This window comes from Chelonia mydas, chromosome 3, assembly GCF_015237465.2.
Source record: "Chelonia mydas isolate rCheMyd1 chromosome 3, rCheMyd1.pri.v2, whole genome shotgun sequence".
NCBI lineage: Eukaryota > Metazoa > Chordata > Testudines > Cheloniidae > Chelonia > Chelonia mydas.
This window is the reverse complement of record NC_057851.1, coordinates 143,075,812-143,096,511: the sequence shown is the minus strand read 5'-3', so window position 1 is coordinate 143,096,511 and position 20,700 is coordinate 143,075,812. Positions and strand designations below refer to the sequence as shown.

Genomic DNA, 20,700 nt, shown 5'->3' with positions numbered 1-20,700 from the left:
TTTCCTGACCCTTTGCCTGGGTGCTTCAGACAAGACTCTGTTAGTCCCATGATACCATAAAATATCTCCTCAGCCTTTGAAACTGTGCAACTCCCTCTTCTGTGGCTCTATTACCTGGACCACTGCCCTCCTCTTTACCTTTCCAAGATCTGCTTTCATGCCACTAGGGCTGCTCCAGGCCTTGGCCTCTAGGCAAGTCCCCTCCCTCTCTTGCCTGTCTCTCCTTCTCCATTTGTAGTTCAATCACACACCCCAACAGGGTTCAGTTTGCCTTTCCCTAAGCCCCAGCTGCAACCCAGGTATCCAGCCTGGAGAGCCCAGTGGCCTGAACAGGGGAGTGGGAATTGGAAGCTCCTGACCATGGGGTGTAAATTTCTCCCTCTCTCATTGTAAGGGGTGGATCCTGCCCCCAGGGGGGGCTGAGGGCTTCACGGACCTAGGTGTGTAAGGTGCAGGGCCTCCTGCGCTAACTACATTTGTGGGGTAGAGGCTATATCCCAAAACAGAGGGTGCAGCAAGGTGGCCTAAGGAAAGGGTGGGGGATGGGCGGTCCCAGGCCTTTTGCACGGGACCAGGTACCTGCTGCCCTGTGCTAGCGGAAGCAGCGGGGAGAGGTGGTCGCCGCGGAGCCAGGCAGGGCAGGAGGCGGAGGCTGCTGGACTGTGGCAATAGGAACCAGCCAGCCCCCGCCGGGCCGGCCCCAAACAAAGCCGGATCCCGGGAGGGAGGCAGCACGAATCCCCGCAGCCGCGCTGGACCAGGGGTCCCGGGGGGCACCAGGCCCGGGCGGCTGCAGCCGCTGCCGAGCCGGTAGGAGGAGCCGGGGCTGCGAGGGAGGCGCCGCTCCGGGTCGGCCACACGGCGATCCGGAGCAAGGTGCAGAGGGAGCCGGGCCCAGCCGGGGGCCCGGCCAGCTCCGCCCCGGGAATCCCGGTGCCACAGCAGCAGAGTCCCCGTCTCCAGCAGAGCAGGTGCAGCGGGCGGAAAGAGCCGTGGCGCAGAGATCCCGGGCTGGCTGCCGCCTGCCGGGGGAAGGGAGCTGGGCACCGGGGTAGGGATGATCTGTGCCCGGGGAGGTCCCGGCCCCTGATGCTGCTCTGAAGCCTGATGACAGCGCAGCCCGTTCCCTCCCGGTCTCAGGGGCCCCGCGGCTGCTTCGGCTCTGTCTCCCCATATCGTTAGTGGTCGGGCTCAGATCCCTCCGAATCCGGTGTGACCCACGCGGTGATCCGGATCCGATCTGGATATAGACCCTCCTTCTCGGTGAGCCGGATTGCACGGTACCCGGTTCCGTTGCGGATTGCACACCTCTTTCCCGTCCCGGGAATCGTGCTCCAGCCGGACTGCAGCCTTGATTGACTCTGTAATTGACTCGTAATTGCGTCGAATTTTGAAGCCGCTACGAGAATTGGAGATTATCTACCTGCTTCTATTTGGATTGCACTTAGTTTCCTTGCGCCGCTCGAGGTTGCGCAGCAGCGCTGCACTGACCCGATTGCACAACATCAGCACCGACAAAGCTCCAGGTTGCACGTTAGTTACTTGCAGGAATTGGGATTGCACAGCAGCCTTTGCACAGGTCCATATTGCACATTACTTACCTGCACCAATCCGGGTTGCTCGGTAGCCTTGGGCTAATCCAGACTGCACAAAAACCTTTACACTAATTAGATTTACACAGCAGATCCCAGCATTCATTGCACCTGCACTGATCTGGATTGCACACTATTCACTTGCACCAATTCAAATAGCACATTATTTACCTGCACAGATCCAGATTGCACAGCAGTTTCTGCAGGTGTCTGTGTGTGTTTGCTCACGGCCAAAACTGGTGAAAGATGTTGCCAGGGTCTATCCAGATCTCTGGGGAGACTTTATCAAGTGCTGAGATCCGGGACATTTGCGAGAGCCTGCGGGAGAACTCGGTGCGACTGCTGTCACTCCGGGGCTGCCAGCTTTCTGACCGGGATTTCGGGCGCATTTGCCGAGGGGTAGCGGAATCTCACTCCTTGGCTCAGCTCAACCTCAACCTGGGGATTGTGTCCAACATCAACCGGGTCAAGCAACTGGCGGAAGCCCTGAAGACAAACCGCTCTGTCCAGTCTCTGTTGTAAGTAGGGGAGACCTTACTGGATGTGGATGTGGAGATGTGCCACCCCCAAGAGTGGCCTTCCAGAAGTCCAGTATCCCTGCCCTCAGTGAGCACCCGTGTCAGGAGATGTGCTCCGCACCCTCCCCCCGCTGTTCTGACAGGGTTGCCTCACCCTTCTGTGGCGCTGTGTTGCTCTTCAGTCCTGTAAATTAATTCTTATCTGAAAAAAAATGTACCTGATTTTAAGCATCAAGTTCCCCTGCCCCATGCTGGGAGGAGGCCACCACTGCACCTCTCCCATCTCCTGGCATAACTGATCTCTTTCCTATTTTGGAAGGGGGATGTCTCTGCATCCCTGATTCCCTAGACCCCTGTCTGTCCCATGCTGGGAGGGAATTGTCTGCACCCCTGAAGTCCCCAGGCCTGCTTCCCGTCCTATGCTGAGAGGACTGTCTCTGTACCTCTGTCACTTGTCACCAGAGCCCTTTTTGCCCAGTCTGTTCTAAGCTCCCTCATTCAGGGACACAGCATCCCTAGGCATTTTGGAGCCTTGCCCCCACCAGGCAGTGGCATCTTTCTCCTGTTCCCTCTGTTTCTTGGTTCCCATCGTCTGAGGCAGTCCCCAGTGCCCTGAGGAAGGCACATTAATAATTCCTACCCTTTACCCACATAGCCTCCATGGGAGCCCCCTGACAGACGCCGGCCTAGCTCTCCTCAATCCAGCGCTCTCCATCCATCCCTCTCTGGTGGCTTTGGACTTGGGAGACTGCATGCTGGGTGACGAGGGCATCAACTTGATCTGTGGGCTCCTGCCTCCCGATGGAGCCAAGTCAGGTAAGCAAAAGGGTCTGTGGGGTATGCAGTGGCCAGTGGAACTCATATATGGCTCAGGCACCTCTGCTTAGAGCTAAACTTCCTCTGCTTGTGTCTTGTTCGGGGAGCAGCACGTAAAGTTTCTCCCTCTGCTGAGACATGGCACGAAGCTTCTCCTCCCAGCGTAAGTGCAGTGAAACCGTCCCTTAGTACAGGAGCCATTGCACTGGGTGAGGACTCTGCTTCCTCCTTGCGTACTTCTAAGGGGAGGGAGCCCTATCCAATGGAGCATGGCTCCTGGTACAGTGGACTGTTCCATCGGCACGATGCTAGTGGGGAATGGTGACCAGTTTGCTGCCTCGTGATGGGAGAGTTTGAATTTAGTGGGAGGGAGGCACAAGGCTTGGACTTCTGATTTGGTGTTAATATTTTGCACTTGTGAAGCCTGAGCTGTGATTGGTTCATTTACAATGAATGCAGATCAACGCACATTACGTTCGCCCCCTCCCCCCATCCTGCCCCGGAACTGGGGTTTACAGTAAATTCGCCCATTGACTCCTCTTGGAATTAACACTGAATGGTCCCTTGTGGCTGTTTTATGGGGAAGGGAATAACTGTCTGCTGGCTGAATAAGTTCCTTTTTACAGGGGATGAAGTCTGAGGCCTGGGCTCTCACCCCAGCACCCTAACCAGCTATTGACCTCAGGCCTCCCCAGGTATATGCTCACAATAGACACAGCAGCCGCCCCTCCTGAAACTCAAGCTTCAGTACCTGCCTGTCCTGCCCTTCCTTGCCACCCTTACCCATTTCCCCCTCCCACGCTGAGACTGCTTTTTGTGAGCAAATGAAGGGGCAGCACTGCAGGTAGTAGTGCTAATCAGATAATTAACCTGAGTCGTTCTATAAACCATACCTTCTCCACCAATCAGGATGCAGGGAATTGTGAAACTCTGAGCCATGCCACTTCCTAGCTCTGTGATTGGCTGAGCGGGTTCTCCTCTGGAAGGTTTGGTGACTTGTCTGGAGCCTTAGGGTGTTCATTGGCTTCTCTCTTTTCTCCAGGCCTTAAGGAATTAACACTGAGCGCAAACCCGGGTGTCACGGCCAAAGGTTGGGGCCGGCTGGCCATTGCAGTAGCTCACAGCTCCCAGGTGCGAGTGTTGAACCTGGACTACAACCCCCTCGGTGAGCGGCAAGGCGTGAGAGGCTCTGAACTACTAGCTTGACAGGCTTTGTGTGAGTTTGCTGCTGCTGAAGGTGCTTGTCTGATGGCCCTGGAGACTGAATCTAGACCAGGGACATCCTGGGCACTGGCAGGGCAGGGCAGGGCAGGGCAGGTTCCTCCACACTGTCCCTTCTGCTGGGCCTCTTCCCTGCCCTGGAGGTGCGGGCTAGGGAGACCAGATATCCTGATATTAGGAGATTTGTGTTATAGAGGCAGCTATACCCTCCCGCCACTCCCCTTCCCAAAAAAAAGTGTCCCCGTTTTTCACACTTGTTATCTGGTCACCCTAGTAAGGGGGGAGTTCATTCTTCATAGCCCATTCAGTCCTCTGTGCTAGAGCCTGGGGGCCAGTTAGTCCCACTTGTGCTGATAGTTTGTGTGATGAGGACACGTGTCCTGCCAGGAAATGCATCAAACACGTTTCACAGAGGAGATGGCAGCTGCAAGCAACGCAGGGAGGAAAGACTGTGTCCCCCCCCCTCCATCCGCCAGGGACTCTGGGCTCCCCTTGTCCCACTGGCTGTGTTTGCTTGTGTCAGGCCTCAGCTCAGGTGGTGACCTTCCTCTGCACCCTCCCATTCCCAATCCCTTAGGTCTGAGTCATTGGCCTGCCAGATGGAACATGCCCCCCCCCCCCCTTTCCTCCAGCTCCTTCCCCAGATAATAACATGGAGGAGAAGAGCCTGGCAATGGTTGCCATGGAAACCAACTCTCCTTCTCCAGCTTGTATTGCTGGAGCAGGATTGGCAGCTGGTGAGGCAGAGACCAGGCCATGTGGCTCTCCCACCTCACCCCGCCCTAGGAAACTAGGCCAAGCAGCTCTCTCTCCCCTCCCTGCCACCCCCACCCCAGCAGAGACCCTGGCTGGGTGGGTGCTTCTACTCTGTGTTAAGAGTTCCTAACATGGTAGCTGATGGAGCCCCACCTGTGACTGTCCCCTGCCTCTTTCCTGGGGATTTTCAGGGGAGTGCTTCACTGGCACTGGCTGCCAGTGGGGTCAGCCCCAAAAGAGCCAACCCCCTACAAGGGGTGACAGCATGTCTGCTGGCTAGGACAGTAGACTCTTGGGTTCTATTCCTGGCTCTGAGAGGGAGTGGGGGCCAGTGGTCAGAGCAGAAGGCTGGGAGCCAGCACTCCCAGAGTCTGTTTCTGGTTCTACTACTGACTTCCTCTCTGACCCTGGAGCCAGTCACTTCTCCTCTCTCTGCCTGAGTTTCCCCACTGGTGATGACGGGAGGCTCCGAGATCCTTGGGTAGCGGGATGGACGATGTTGTGTCTGAACAAAGTCTTCTTGTAAGAGAAACAATTTCACTATGTTCCTTCAAGTTCTCTATGTTCAGTCCCAGAACAGCAAGTCACAGCCCACAACTAACAATCCGCTCTTTTCACAACCAACAACCCTTCACCTCCTCCTCCAAGGTGTTCCTGGCAAATAGGGATTAGTTGGTAGCATTGGGACGGGGTAGTCCCATGGTCTGCCTGGCCCAGTGGATGCATGGTCTGTGTGAAGCCAGACTCTGCTGACATCCCCTGGCTTTCTTCTCCTCCAGGGGACCAGGTAGCAGGGATGCTGGCTGTTGCTGTGGCCTCCAGTCGCACCCTGGAGGTTCTGGACTTGGAAGGAACAGGACTTACCAACCATTCGGCCCAGGTAAGGAGTGTCTGGTGCTGATATAGCATCATCTGCGCCTCAGGGACACAGGTGTTAACAAACAGTGGGGTCCCCAACCCTGAGATGTACCTCCTTCCCTCCCCCCATCAGTGGATGCTCTCTTCAGAACAGTCTCTGCACCTAGAAGTACTGCTACTATCTGTTCCTTTCCCTGACCCATGGCTCTCAGCCCTTGGAGGTCCTGCTCAGCCCTAGCCTGAGGCTTGTGGCCCCTGCCTCAGCTCCAGTGAGTGAAGGGCGAGAGAGCAGATTTTTTGCATCTTTGGTTCTCTGGAAAAGTGAAGGAGAAGGTTTGGTTTCAGGAACAAGGTTTGTGAATAAGTCTTGGAGTTTAGGCTTAGAGCGAGATTAGGGGGTAACAGATATTTATCTGCTGAGTGGTTTTTTGCAGTCTCTTCTCTGAGAAGCTCAGCTCATGGTACTGAGATTTCCCATTCTCAGTGTCTCATCTGACTCAGGCTTGCAGGGGACATTTGCAGGTAGGAGAGAGCAGTAGTTTCCTCCTTGGGTACAGCCAGGAAGTCCTGGCAATGGCCTCAGGTGGAGAGTTCTTAGTGTCCCTAAAAGCTGGGGTGGGGACGGGGTGCGGCGCAGAGCCAGTGGAGGGCAGAGAGAAGAAACGAGGACAGGGGCTGGGGCAGATGAAGAGAGTATAAAGCAGCTCTGAACGCCTTTCCTGTCAGTCTGACTTCTGTCTGTGCTGCCTCTCTACCCGCTTCTGGCTCTCGTTCTGCTCAGACCTTGCTGGACATGGTGGAGAATTACCCGACAGCCCTGCGGACACTGATCCTGGCAGAGAACAGCATCAGTCCCGAGCTGCAGCAGCAGATCTCGGACCTGCTCTCCGAGGGTGAGGAAGAGGAGGAGAATGAGGCTCATGAAGTCACGGCCAGGGAGAAGAACCCCTGGATCTGCCAGAGCAGTAAGACCTCTGGGACCCCAGAGAGGTGGAGATGAGGCTGGACTGGGGAGGCTGTCAGGAATGAGGGTTCTGTGCTGTTTTCTGCTGGGATGAGTATGTCATTGTGGGGTTGGTAAATGGACAAGGTCCCATCTCATTGTGGGCTGGAATACAAACTGACTTCAAGTCTCATCGGCCAGTTAAGTAGAGTTGGGCTGGGTCAGAACTTCTATAGGAAGCCTCCCAGGACAATCCAGCTTCTACAAGAAGTGGAGGTGGGGCTCAGTGGGCTCTTTCCAGTACCAATGCCTTGGCATGATGCTGCAGGAATTAACATCTTTCAGCAGAGATGTAAAATCAGAGTCATGGATATTAAAACTCCCATGGGTCTTTTCATAAAACTTGGGGATTTGGCCCTGGTGTCTTAGCTAAATTCCAGCTCATGTCATTCCAGGCTGCTTCCCTAAATTCCCGTCCAATTTGAATGGGGTAAACCTTGTGTGGGTTACCGGCACTATATTCTATCTCCATTGGCTGTATTTGAAGGAAAGGGATATTGTAGTGATTCCAATGAGCTATTGTATACCAATGTTTGATAGGAATCCAGCAGAACTAACAGGGATAAAGGCAAAAAGGAGATCTACCTGGATCCTGCTAATTTTTTAACTAGTACCTGGATCCAACCAATTTTTGTCCAATGCTCACCCCTCCCCACTTCCAATTCCAGTGTCTAAATAGAGAACAAGTATAGCTGCTCATAATGCACCAAAAACATCTGGACCCTGACACATCTCGGTGCAGCAGTGCCCCAAAACCTGCCTCCAACACCCAAATTCTGTGAGATCCAATCAATATTTGGACCTAGTCCCTCAAATTTAATTGTCCAAATAGAGACCAGGATAACTTCTCTGAGTCCAAAAACATTGTGACCCCCAATACTTCCTGGTACAAGAACCTGACTCCAGCACTTTGGAAGAAGGATGGGGTTGTCTGCTTCTCAACAAACACGTGTTCAGCTCCATACACACCATCCTCAAGACACTCAGCTGAGTTTGGGGAAGAATTCCTTTGGCAACGGTGGCTGGTTCTTTGTGCAGTCATGTACTGGCCAGTGCCATCAGGAGCAGCGGGGAGTGTGAGGTAATGGTATGTCCTATCTGCTTTCCGGCTTCACCTGCCTCTTTAAAACTGAACAGGGAAGTTACATGTCAACCCTCAATTCAGACAGTGTGAAGAGTGAGAATTTCCAGGTGTCAGTTGGGAAACAAAATGCCATGTGCTGGTGCCCCTTGGTTCTCCACAGCCTTGCTTCCCATGTGCATCGGGGTAGATCTGCTGCTTACTTCTGTGAACTCTGCAGCGCCAGCACAGCTAAAGGGGAGTGAGCTGGATTCTGTTCTTGTGGATTGGCAACAGAAGGGGTTGCGAAGTTCTAGTCAGTTATACCTGTGCAGCCTCTCTGAGAGCACAGGAGTTGTCACTGAGGGCAGACTTTGAAGGCAGTGGGTTTGCACAGGTGTCACTGAAGGGCTAATTTGGCCAGCAGAACCCATAGTGCTCCTGATGATTGACAGACTCTCAGATCCCAGGGGGAGTTTTCAGGGCTGGCTTTTCCTCTGTAACCTGAGCACACGGCGTCCCTGCGAGACGATACATCTGGATCCCCGCAGTGACATTGGGGCAGTCACTTCAAGGTCCCCCAAACAGCATTAACTCTGCCATGTTGCACAGAGAGTGTGCATCTGGTCACCTCTCCCCCTCAAAATCCTCTCTGGCTTCTGGCTCCTTCCATGTTAGCCAAGCTCCTCCTTAGCCCTCATTTGCTCTGCCTCTGTCATGTCCTTTATCCCCTTCTCTCACTCTCGACTCTGCGCCTGGTGGCCAGACCTGTGTTCTTCTCCAGCTCAAATGTCTAACATTCTCTCTCCCACCTGCTCCACAGATCCCAGCTCCCAGATGGTCTTGGTGACGTCAGGTCTGGGCGAGAGCCTCTTAGCAGAAACAGAGATGTGACTAGGATACTCCTGCGGCGTCTGCTGAGACAAGCACTGTTTGCCTGTATGGGTGGGCCATGTGCAATGCGTGCATGGAGTGTGTGTGTGTGTGTTCACACCACACATGCTCGGTGAATGTCTGTGCTGTGTGTGTGCATACCCTGCTGTGCCCATGCCCACATGCCTCCAGCAAGCCTGCCCCAATTGTGCGTTCACATCGATGCCATCTTTGGGCTCTGAGTTTTGGATCCTGGCCTGAGTGAATCTACATGAGTGTCTGTGTCACATGCTTTGTCAGCTGCTTGTGCTTATCCACTTACTGCCTGTTTAGATCACATGCCTTCCCTCTCCTGGCTGTACATTCCTGACCCACGTGCTGGAGGTTGTATTTATTCAGAGGTATATATTTGTGTATAACAGATGTTCTTTCTATTGCTTGTACCGGTGTCTTGAAGAGAGTTTTATAAAGGTCACAGACATGGCACAGCTCATGGCTGCAAGAGGCTCTGTCATTCCTGCTCCCACCTACAGGAAAGGGCATTGAATGGGCTTGGAGAGGTTGATTGAGCGGGTGAGGAGAGACCTATCACAAACAGAGCCCTGGAATGGAGATGGGATTCCCCCAGCAGAACAATTGCAAGGGACTGCTGGACGAGCAGCAGCCACATGAGCTGCCCTCCACTGAGGTGCATGTCAATCTGCTGATGGAAACCAGGCTAGAGTGGTAGCAGAGGAAGCCAGGCACAGCCTCCAACAGAGGTTCCACGATGCATCTGGGGAGGGACAGGAAATTGTCCCCAGCGTTTAGTGTATTGTGCTTGTGCATTTATCCAAAGAAGGTAATGCACAAATAGCTGGGGCAAGACCAGATGCCTGGCTGGTGCTGCTCATATCCCCCTCTGTATGTCCTGGAGCCGGTGCTGGGCGTGTGAGCAAAGACCATATGGCCAGAATCTACTGCTCTGTCTCCACTTCCCCATGACCCAGAGCTCGCTATCAGGCTGGATGGGCTGAGAAGTTCTTGGTTCTGTCCTTGTGGGAGAGAGCCAGATCCAGTGCATGTATATAGGAGATGCTAGAAGGCCTGTATGTACCATGGCTCTCTGCTGTTCCATGAGAGCAGAGCCCTGAAATCTCATTCATTGCTGGTACCTTCGAAGCATATGCTCCCACAGGAAATCAAAGCTGAGCCAGATCCTGCATAGCCCCATCTCCCTGAAGGGAATAACAGTGAGAAAGGGCCAAAGCCCTTGCTGTAATAGGGGCCTGTCCCTCTAATCCTGGAGCCCTTCTAACTCTGCTCTTCTGTCAACAGCTGCAGAGCTGGGCAGATTTACAGGGGAGATGGCCAGTGAAAACCTAGGCGCTGCAGGCAGAGGTGAGGGAGGACTCAGGAAGGGGTGCGCTGCCCTTTTCATTCAGTGCTGACTTTAATGCCTCAGGAAAGTGCAGAGGGATGCAGTTACAGGGTGTGACAAGGGGATTCAGGCAGAGGTGCTCCTTGGGCCACAACCACACCAATGCTCCAGGTCAGTGCCAAGGGACGATGTGCTGTTGAAGCCACTGTATCTCAGGTAAGCCCTAAAGCCAAGGGTCTGCTCCTTGGGGCAGTTTATGTAAGAGTGGGGAGGAAAGTCAAATTCCAGCTTTTGCGAGTCCAACCTGCCTTCCTGAATCGGCCCTGGGTGACGGCTTGTCCTGCCCTCCCGTGGCGCGTTCCTACGTGCTGTTAGCCCAGGCTTTGCGTCAGTGAGTTTGTAAAGTGCTTTGGGATGGCTGGGGCATGGTAGCAGTTTAAGAGGTGTTATTCCATAATAATAAAACCCAGCAGGGCAGAGCCCCTTTGCATCTGAGTTCAACCTCCTGCACTGCCACTAGAGAACCAGACGGAGTGGTTAGCTAGAAAGGCTCAGATTGGAGCTGGCTAGAACAATAAACTGCAACTGGCTGCGGCAGGGCGAGTTCACCCTCTCCAGCACTGAGGAGAGCCCTCAGCGCACAGGGGAGTGAGCACACAACAAAAGCCAGGAGAGCCACCAGGAGGCAGCAGCGCTCTGAAGTGCCTGGCTGGGCTTGGCTGGCTGACCGCTCAGCTCCCAGCCTGCTGGTCCTGTGGTGGTGATGTCTGCCTGCTGGGGGGCACCCAGCTCTGGCCCTGCAGCACTGGAGGAAGGCTTTGGGGGAAGGATGGATGGAGGAGGAGGGACAAGCAGCCAGGTGAGTTGTGGGACACAGGGACCCATTTCTATCTGGTGGGATCCTGTCAGGCCCAGGCTGGGCAAGGCGGTGCTGGGGAGAGCCCCATGGCGCACTTGGTAGGAAAGGCCGCACTACGGCAGTGTCAGCTCATTAGCATTCTCCCAGCTCTGCTCTCTCTTCACTGCCATGCGGCTGCATTTTCATTCACACCCAGACTGATCCAGTCCCTGGGTCAGGGCCGCCTTCCTAGGCTCCCGCAACATGCTAGCCGGACCACAGCAGTCTGGCTCTTCTACATGGCCACACTTGTCCCGCTTGTCACACCCCAGCCGTTTCACTGCCTTGGACAGGAAACAGCGATGTTCTCACCCTTCCTTAGAGGTTGTGGTTCTCCTGTTTGCGGCACAGTGAAGCAACTGGGGCCCACCAGTGCCCTGGTCTCTTATCATGCCCCATTCTGCAGCCCCTCCTTCCCCCACCCCCATCTCTCCCCCCCACTGTTCAGCTGAAATGAGGAAGAGTTCACCACAGTGAATTGTCCAGGACAGACTGGGCCAGTGGGTTGGGTGTTAACCTGGGTATTGGGGGAATCCAAGCACCTTCCTACGTGACCTTGGACAGTCACTTAGGGCTGGGTTTGTAAAGGTATTTGGGGGTCTAAAAGCTGCAGAGCAGTGCCTAGTTGTGGTCAGTGAGAGTTACCTGCTTTAGAAAATGCCACTCGTGGCATCTTCAGCACCTTTGAACCTAGCCTTTCTGTGCCTCAGTTCCCCATGTGTGACACGGGGCTAAGATCAGTGCCCTCTCTCACAGCAGTGTGGGAGGATCAATAGAGTAAGGACTGTGAGGTGCTCAGAATACTATGGTAATGGGGAGCACAGAAATACCTCAGATAAATAGGATAATGGGGTCCCAGCAAAAACCCACACACAGCTGCCAACGGGAGGCTCAGGGCAGCAGGGGCCAGCCCTGGAGAAACAGGAAGGGTGTGAGCATCAGCAACTACCTTTCTCAGGAGGGAGCTGGGGGAAAGCAGGGCTTTCTACAAGGAGGGGATAGGGATTATAGCCAGAGGCAAGCAGCTGGAGCCTGGAGGCAGGCTCCACGAAGAAGCCCGTGGTACGGAAGCAGCGCTGGCAGCGTCTCACAGTTGCTGACTGTGCTTGACTCCTCACTACTGAAGCGGGGCTGTGATGTGCCCAGTTCCCTCCAGAGCACCCAGCTGCTGCCATGTGACAAGGATGTGCCTAGTGATTGCAGATCAGCATGCACTCCTCTGCAGTCACTCGGGGAGAGGGAGGGAAGCTGCTAAGAGCCCAGGCAGCAGCTTAGAATATTTCCCTCATTGCCCAGGCAAAGAACATTGCATGAAATGGTGAATGCAACGTGCACCCAGTCCCCACTGCAGCCAAATAAGCCGAACTAGCCAGCAGCAGGAGCATGTAAGTAACTGGAAGGTCAGATGCCTAGGTTCTATCCAGACTCTATGAGAGAGGATGGGATTATTGTTAAAACACAGAACTGGGACACAGGGCTCCAGATCCTAGCACCAACTCTGTGACCTTGGACAGGTCCCTTGCCTCAGTTTCCCCATCTGTAAAGGCAGTTGTGGGCCTTAGGGCAATTTCCTGTACTATCCTCTAAAGACCTTGTTGTATACAGTTTGTGTATTATTGTGGAACAGGATTTCATGTAACCTCTCTATGGGAGAGATGTCAGACATTGCATCCCCATGCAGTATCCTCAGGGATCCATTGTTTTAAATGACTGGCTTGTGTACGATTTGTGTTCTCCTCCAGAGGGGAAGGCTGCCACAGCTCCTCCAGGAACTAACAACAGTTGTGGGGATTAAGGCAAATCAGGCAGGTTGTTAACCCCCCCCCCGAGAGGTATCACCTCCTGCAGAGGCTCATAAATACTAGTTCAAACTGGAGTCTCCACATACCGGACAAAGAAAGGACTTTTGGATAAATAGCCTGAATTTACACTGACTCAGGATCTTCTTCCTGATCCAGCAAAGAGACAGGAACTTTGGTCCAAGAGGGGCCTCCAATCCTTGTGGAAGGGTTGACACCTACCAGAGAGTCAGCTCATAAGCTTTTTAGCATGTGTGTAAGTTTTTATTTTTTTTAATGTTTTCTCTATAATGCTTTCACCTTAAGAATGTGCTTCCTTACCAAGAGCTGTTTGGTAATGCACAACTGCTGGCTATTACACTGTTCATAGCCTCTAGAGAGAAAGCAAACTGCAGACACTGGCCTTGTAGCCTTCTCACTTGCTGGGAATATCACAGTGCAGGCAGGGAACTGCATAGCCTGGGATAACCTGTCAGGAAGGCAAGAGAGACAGGTCTCCACCTGAGAGAGGTGATGGCTGAGAAGCTGGGAGCCTAGAATGGGGTCCCTTAAATGACCACAGACTTAAATTCCATAATATCTGCAAAACTCCAAGCTCCTCCTGTGGAAGGTGCAAGAGATGGACTTCACTCTCTCTCATGTTAGACAGGGCCCACATGCTTCTGTTCCTCCCCCCTCAGTACTAAACCCATAGTAAGTCTCCCCCAATTTCCCCCATGTAGCAGGACTGGCAGCCGTAAATCATCCACTTCCAGGCTCAGCCCAGGGGAAATGCCTTGATAAGCCAGCTCCATCACCCGAAGACTAAACCCCAGCTCTGCGTCACACATCCCCCAGGCTGTGAGGGAAGGGGCTGGGTCCCTTGTTAGAACCCTGCTGGGGAGGCAGGGCTGTGGGGGACTTGGCACGGAGCATGCACCCTGTGGAGAAGGCTCCAGCCAGTGCCTGCCCAGCAGGATACACACTGTGGGCCAAGTGCCCCTTGCACCTTGCTGGAGCCAGGCAGGGGGGAAGATTGTGTTTCAGGGCTAGAATTAGGCTGGAGGATTAAAGGGCAGCAGGAGCAGCTGCTCCCAGGAGCACACAAAATAAATAATTATAGGGACAAAGGGAGCAGAAACCACAACTAAAAAGGAGGAGAGCCCAGCAGGGAGGCAGCACTGGATCAGCTCAAGCTACCACATGGAGAGGCAGGCAAACAAGTCTTCCTCTGCTTGGCCCTCAGGTCTTGGCCAGGGAGCTCCTAAGGTGCAGAGTGAACTTCACTGTGTGAGCTCAGCAGCCCCTTTATCCCTCAGACTTGAACAGCCTTTTCCAGTGGGGTTCACAGCATCACCAGCACCTAATATTCAAAAATCACGTCAGGCCCCCCCAAAGTTATGGGACTGGCATAAAAATCAAGAATAAAAGAGATTTAAACAGTGGGTTCTTTCTCTTTGCCGTTTGCTTTCTGAGCCTGTAGGTGCCCATGGGTCATATCTGCCAGATTTTCTCCACAACCTCAAGGGTTAGAAAGACATCTCTTTTAAATGAAAGCTGCCAGTCTCACCTAATCACATGGTTCCAGGAGCTGGGGCTTTAAGAAAAACCACCACACAGCAGAGTTAGCAACAGAGTTTGGCGCCATGTGGGCTAGTTAAAAAAGCTGCCAGACTGAGCGCTGGAATTACAGCACAGGGACAACCAGCCCCAACAAGGTCCAGAGGTGTTCAGTGCCCCTTTCTCCCATGAGCCCTACGCCTCTCTCTCGAGTCTCGGGGACTCACTGCGAGGAAGGTTTTGGTTGAATGATGCTGGCCTTTGAGGCAGGAGCATCTACATTTTCAAAATATGAAACCACAACACTAGGCAGCTAGTTTAGGTTCACAAAATAGTCATGCAAAAGGCAAAAGTACCCTTTATAAAAAGCGTGCTCCTGTTGGTACTGCCAGTTTCCAAGTCAATGACATGCGAACATTGCTGGGAGTGAGCATTCTTCCACAAACTTAATAGGCCGAATGAGCCTGAACACCTGACAACATTCACTGTGAGCAACGGAGCAGCTCCCATGGCGTCTACGCTCAGCTGACTTCTCTTCAGTCCAACACTCTTCACCACTCTAAACTCTCCTTCTCCAGCCCTGTTGCTCTGGTCCTGGTGAGCACCGAGTAGATGCTCTGGGCAACGAGACATCTTGAACAAATATTGTGTAGTTAAAGCACAGACGTACTGAATGGTGAAAGGAAGAACCGGGATGTCATCTGAAAAGACAAGCCATATGTTCAATTTATCCCTGACAAGCCAGGAGGTGGCACACAGGACCCTGCACACCTGTGGGACAGCAGCTTGCCATAAGAGGGTCCCCGGCCACCAGGACGTACCTGCTCTTGGCTCCCACCCAGCACCCCACAGCCACAGCTTACTTTTAAAATAGTTTATTTCTGGTTTTAAAATATACATCAGTTTGAAAATCTCAGAAAAACACGTTAGTTGCAGATGAACAGGCTGGACTTGGGACACTGAAAAGTGCCCCCTCCCCCCCAAGAGCCAGTACTGCCAGACACAAGAAGGAGGGCAAAGGCCTGATGCCCTCTGGACGCAGCCTCGGAGCAGGTTGCTCCTTCTCTTCTGGCTGCACAACATTCCCCTCACCATTTCTCTCGTGGGCTCTGCTGCTGCCTGGTCACACTCCAAAGGAAATGGCACCTCAGGACCATGGCCTGGACTGGGCCTATGGGCATTCCTTTGCTTCTAGCCTGATGTGATCAAAGTCAAAAGGGAGATTAGCTTTTGCCTTACAGGGACCAGCACACCAACTGCTTCTACAATCAGGTGGTTTTCATTTTGGTCTGAACTGCTCAGGACAGCCAATTGCAGGGCAACCAGGGACCTTTGGGTTGAGGCAGGAGGGGAAGCACCTCTCGCGGAGAAGTGGAGGTAATCGGACCCAGCTACACTAATCAGCTCAAGGACTAGACAGCCCAGGCCAGCCGCCATTGCTCCCAGCATGCACTTGCAGCTCAAAGCTAGGTCATGACACAAGTGAGGCCACCACGCAGCCCAGGAGGCTTGGAGTCAAGCTGTGCTGACAAGGTAGAGTCGGGCCTAGGAGCCCAATCAACAGGAGAGGCCCTGTGGCTGGGGCACGAAGATGGGGTGGGAGGAAGCAGCAGCTTGGACCTCAGCACTGCAAGGAGGCTACAGGAGAGAGACGAGCTGGGCTGCGCTGGGCAGGGCCCTCCCCCACACAGAGGATTAGTACCTTGCAGGTTGATGAGAGGCTCCCACCATTAGCACCAATTTGCTAGGGCAGCTGCTGAAATACTGAGTCCCAGCCCAGCTCCACACTGAGCTGAGTGGCCAGGAACAAGGCAAGTGCAGAGGCAGCTGCTGTTACCAGAGTGCCCAAACCTACCCACACAGGAAGCAGCCACGGGCTGGGCCAAAATGCAAGGAGAGGGAACAGCTCCCTTTCACAGGCCCTGCAGCCTGGAGCTGAGAGCAAAGCTTTGGCCCTGGCTGCCACCAGCTACAAACGGAGGGGCTTAGGGAGGGATATTGCCCCAGGGCAGCATCTCTTGCTGGGTGTTTGAATGGGAGCTTCCTTCCTGCAGAGAGAGGCTGCACCCTCCATACATAGCAAAGCACAGAGCAGCAGCTCGCTCTCACTGAAGGAGGACGCTACAGCTCCAGCTTCAAACCCACCACAGCCAAGGGAAGAGGGTCCCCAGGCCCAAGGGAGCAGCACAGGGACCATGCCAGTGTGCTGGGTTACACCTTCAGGGTGGAGAGTTAAAAATCCAGATAGGCAAGGGCAGGTTAGGAAGCTAGTAACTAGACCCTGGCGCACTCTCTCACAAATAAAATATCTACACTCCCGACCTCTCCCCTTCCCCACCCCAGGGACGTGGAGCACAAATACTGAAAAGGAAAATCGCACCAACACTGAACACAAGGAAAATCAAACACACAACTCCAGCCCCCCCGAGTGGGGAGGCCTTGGAAGGGCACCGGAGCCAGCCCGGGACCCAGCCAGAGGAAGGGGTGCACATGCACAGGGGCCTTCCCAAAGGGCCACTGCTGAGCCATGAGGTACTGTGTCTGCATACGGCAACGATAAGCCCTGCTCCCCAGCAGGTCTCCCTCTCTCCCCAGAGCCCTTGCTGGGGCCCTGCCCAGAGGCGGCTTGCTATGGTCTTTCATTTATTGCTCTCCTGGGGTAAAATCCTGCCCTGGAGTCCATATGGCTCTGCTGGAGTAAAAAGACCTGGATGGGAAGGGGGAGCCGGTGGCTCCTAGGGCAGGACCTCACACCAAACCTCTGGGCAGGCAATGGATTGGTTGTCAGCTGCTTTGCTCATTTATGCAGGAAGAGAAAAACACAACATTTTAAAAGCAGAGGCCTGGAAAGGAGAAAAATGAGAGGAAGACTCAGGTGCGGAGAATCAGCACTAGCCAAACACAAGCCAGGCCAGTGCAACAGCACCCAGAGATGGAGAGACAAACACACAATCCAACCCACAGCATAGAAACCACTGTCATGGAAACGCTGCAGGCCAGCCTCGCTGAGCAACTGCCGGGGGCAGCTATGGCCCAGCCCCATGGCAGAGGGAACTGGGGCTCTCCCAGGGCATTGCCTCTGCATGAGCCAAGTGTTGGGCCAGGCCCATGAGCTAAGCAGCAGGGATCTGCAGAGGAAGCTTTAAAGGAGAGCCAGCCACAACTGCTGGCTGGTTTCCAGAGAGATCAACATGGCAGCAGGGGGGAAACAAAAAAATAGCAAAACAACAGTCCAACTCAATGCTTCTGACCCACAGCAGGGGGCCAGCCAGCAAGGAGCACCCACCCCCCAGGGCAGTCCTCATGTCCCACTCAGCCTGCAGGGACTCATGGGGATCAGACAAGACCAGGGCAAAGAGTTTCTATTTGTTGGCACCAGCACAAGTGCGCCCAGGGCCATGGGCATCAGCGTGAAAATGAGGGCATGGGCACCAGGGCAAGGTTGTGAACATGAGTGTGAGGGCAGGCACAGGCCCCAGGGTGAGTAAGGGCATGGGCACCAGGGTGGGGCTGTAAGATTGAGTGTGAGGGCAGGCACCAGATGAGTGGTGAGCACAGGCATGGGCATGCATGCCAGGGCAAGCAAGGCCCCCAAGTCTGTGTTCTGGTGTGGTGGGTGCGGAACGCCAGCAAGATCCTGTCACTTCCGGGTATCAAAACCAGAATAAATATAAGGTGGGAGTGGAGCCTGCAGCCCCCTGGGGCATGTGTGGTGCCACGGACACCAACCCCATGAGTGGTGAGGCAGCTACAGCACTGCCCTGTGGCGCTGCTCCCTGCCCAGCCTCAGTTGAGCAGGTTGCCCTGCTCCTGGGCCTGTGTCAGGCTGTCCTTGCGATGGAGATGGTGGACACCCATCCTCTTAGGGCTGCGGTGTGGCCGTCCTGAGGGAGGCTTGCTCCTGCATTCCCCGCTCTCCTCCAGGGCTCCCCCTGGGCTGCTCTCCTTGCTTGGTTTCAGCAGCATTTCCCTTTCCTCGGCTGGGCTCCCAGGTGAGCCCAGGTCCACATAGTCCTTGTGCTTCTCTGGCGGGGGGCTGCTGGGCTCAGTGGTGCCCCCGCCACTGCCCTGGAGCAGCTTCTGGGCTTCATCCTGGGAGAAGTCCACGCCGTAATCGGAGGAGAAATGGCTCCTGCGGGCTCGGGACTCAGTGCTGTCTGTGTCTACGCTCGAGTCCCGGCTCACGGTCCAGCTGCAGCTCTGTGCAGATTCCTCGCCATCCGAGTAGGCCGAGGCCGCCCTGCCCAGCTCCTGCATGGAGCGGCTGAACCGCTTCTGGAGCTCCGGGGCCATGTCACAGCTGAAGGAGGTGCGGCTCACCAGCACCTGCTCCGAAGTGGGCGGCGCCTTGTCCACAAACATCCGCTGCCAGTTGGCCAGGAGGTCCTGCTCCGAGCTGGCCGAGCTGGCAAAGGCGCTGGGGATCTGCGGTGGGCTGCTGAAAGGGCTGCTCTGCGAGGAGCCGTGTGCTCGAGCTGCCTTGGGAGACGGCTGGTAGGAGCAGCTGGAGGCTGAGTGGTGGCCCTCTGAGACAGGGCTGTTAGGGAGCGTCCGGTGCCGGTCACTGCTCTCGTCCTCGCCCTGCACCAGGCTTAGGGAGATGGCCTGCCGTGTGGCATAGGTGCAGTTGGGCAGGGGGCTGTTCTTTGGGATCCTCACTTTGTCCTCAGAGAACTCAATCACCTTACGCCCTGGGTACATGGGGTGGGGAGGGGAGGGCGTGGGATAGGGGCTCAGCTTCTCGAAGGCAGGCACCTCCTCTGGCACGCTCTCTACACTGCTCTGTGGCTTGCAGCCCCCATTCTGCTGCTTCCCCCCTTCCCCTCTCTCCTTCCCAGGCAGCCCTGGGCTGGGGCAGGCATCCAGCAGAGCTCCACTCATGTCCACGTGCACAAAGACATCCTCAGCTATGGGACAGCTGCCACTGCTGGACTTGGCAGAGTTCAGGACCAGTGACTCGGGCTTCTCCAGGACTCTGGCAATCACTGAGGTGGGCACGACGTCAGATGGGGCCAGGGTATGTGCAGCCTCCTGCCCAGGGCCTGGGGACTCTTGGGTGCTGTGCAGATGCTTATTGACCATGTCCTGCAGCTCATAGGGAAGCTAAGGAGAAAGAGAGAGGGCATTAAGCCTGAAACAGCCCCTCAGGACCTCAGCAGAGCCAGGAGAGGCTGGGACAGAGCCACAAGCAGCACTTGGGAGACTGCAATACACTGCCTGCTCCACCCAGCCCTAGCTAACACCCCACACTTGCCTACCCCAACATACTCACCTGCTCCCCACCACCTGGGCAGGGCCCAGCCACTGACATACATGCTGCCCTCCCCACTCTCAAAACAGGCCTGCCCCACAGGAGGAGATAGCAGAGCTTTCCCAACTCTAACTTCTGGCTGCAGGATGCTACTGCTCTCAGAGCACACAGGAGCCTGCCCCAAGCCTGACCAAGGGGCCCCATTCGGGAGAGGGAGCAAGGGAAGCCTGCTCACGGGCCTCAGGCCCATAGTTTATGAGAGTGGAGATGAGGCCTAGCTGGTGGGTGCTAGGCAAAGGGGCTATTGATCAGTGGAAAATCAGTTGGTGATTGCGTAGAAGTGACTGAACAGCCCCCACTGGCAGGATCTACAGCTCCCAGGAAGCACACAGTAATTACAGCCCCACTGCCTTGGCAGCCTGCCCTAGGATCAGTATCGATGACTGTCCTAGCACTTGCTGCTTCCCCCGCCTGGTCCAGCTGCCTCACTGAGGCATTAGCAGCTGTGGCAGAGCCTTGGTGACCCCTACACCTCACTGAGGGTTTAGCTTTTGGTTCAGAGCTTTCAACAACGAGAATAGTAACACTCAGGGCATGCCAAACATTTCACTGCACTCTGGAGGCAGCCTCTTTGAGTCCCGGGTAAACTGGCTGCAGGACTAGGGTGAGCACAGACCTGCCACAGCCAGCCAGGCAAGCAGGTCGATTCCACCCTGCCTGTTAAATACCATGCTGCTCTTTGGCCACACAAGCACCATGGTGAAAGATTAGGGTTGGGCTTTGTGGACCCTCCTCTTGAAACCCCCAGGGCCCCAAGCCATGGCACAGGCTGCTGCAAGAGGGATCCTGCAGTCAGACAGGTGGGCCCAGGGCATACAGAGTGGGAATGGTGAGTGCAAGGTAGAAGGTCCTTGCACAGCTGCATTTTGCCTCAGTGGCATCCGAGTGTGGTCGAGCCCTCTGGGGGCAGAATTCAAAGCTCCTGTGAGGGGAGACAGCTGGGAGAGGTGAAGGTTATCCCAGCTGTAACTGATACGGTGACCTCAGGAGCGCTAATTTGAGACATGCTTGGGGGACGACATACCAGTCATGTGCTCACTCACAAAAGACAAGCACCAGGATTGGATGTGCAGGGAGCCGGGAGGGCCCTCTAAGG

General features: G+C 54.9%; 2 protein-coding genes across 21 annotated transcripts in view; one reads left to right on the top strand and one right to left on the bottom strand.

Moving 5' to 3' along the window:
- The first annotated feature begins 540 nt into the window (after positions 1 to 540).
- On the top strand, positions 541 to 9,185 carry LRRC73 (leucine rich repeat containing 73). 2 transcript variants are annotated; one of them, XM_043543459.1, is made up of 6 exons: positions 541 to 2,110; positions 2,766 to 2,926; positions 3,969 to 4,091; positions 5,683 to 5,783; positions 6,543 to 6,654; positions 8,648 to 9,185. In XM_043543459.1, exons 1-6 carry the CDS (start codon positions 1,839 to 1,841, stop codon positions 8,716 to 8,718), a joined length of 840 nt encoding a protein of 279 aa, XP_043399394.1. In that variant the 5' UTR covers positions 541 to 1,838; the 3' UTR covers positions 8,719 to 9,185. The 2 variants fall into 2 exon arrangements, with proteins under 2 accessions (XP_043399394.1, XP_007071712.1); XM_007071650.4 differs by having other exon boundaries at positions 577 to 2,110; positions 6,543 to 6,726.
- Positions 9,186 to 15,152: 5,967 nt separating this feature from the next.
- Positions 15,153 to 20,700, bottom strand: part of TJAP1 (tight junction associated protein 1) — a 55,392-nt gene continuing 49,844 nt past the window's right edge. For all 19 annotated transcript variants that reach the window (XM_043543450.1, XM_043543456.1, XM_043543454.1 and 16 more), the window contains one exon: positions 15,153 to 19,396. In XM_043543450.1, the coding sequence (XP_043399385.1) occupies positions 18,080 to 19,396 (1,317 nt within the window). In that variant the 3' untranslated portion in view covers positions 15,153 to 18,079. The remainder of the gene's footprint in view (positions 19,397 to 20,700) is intronic.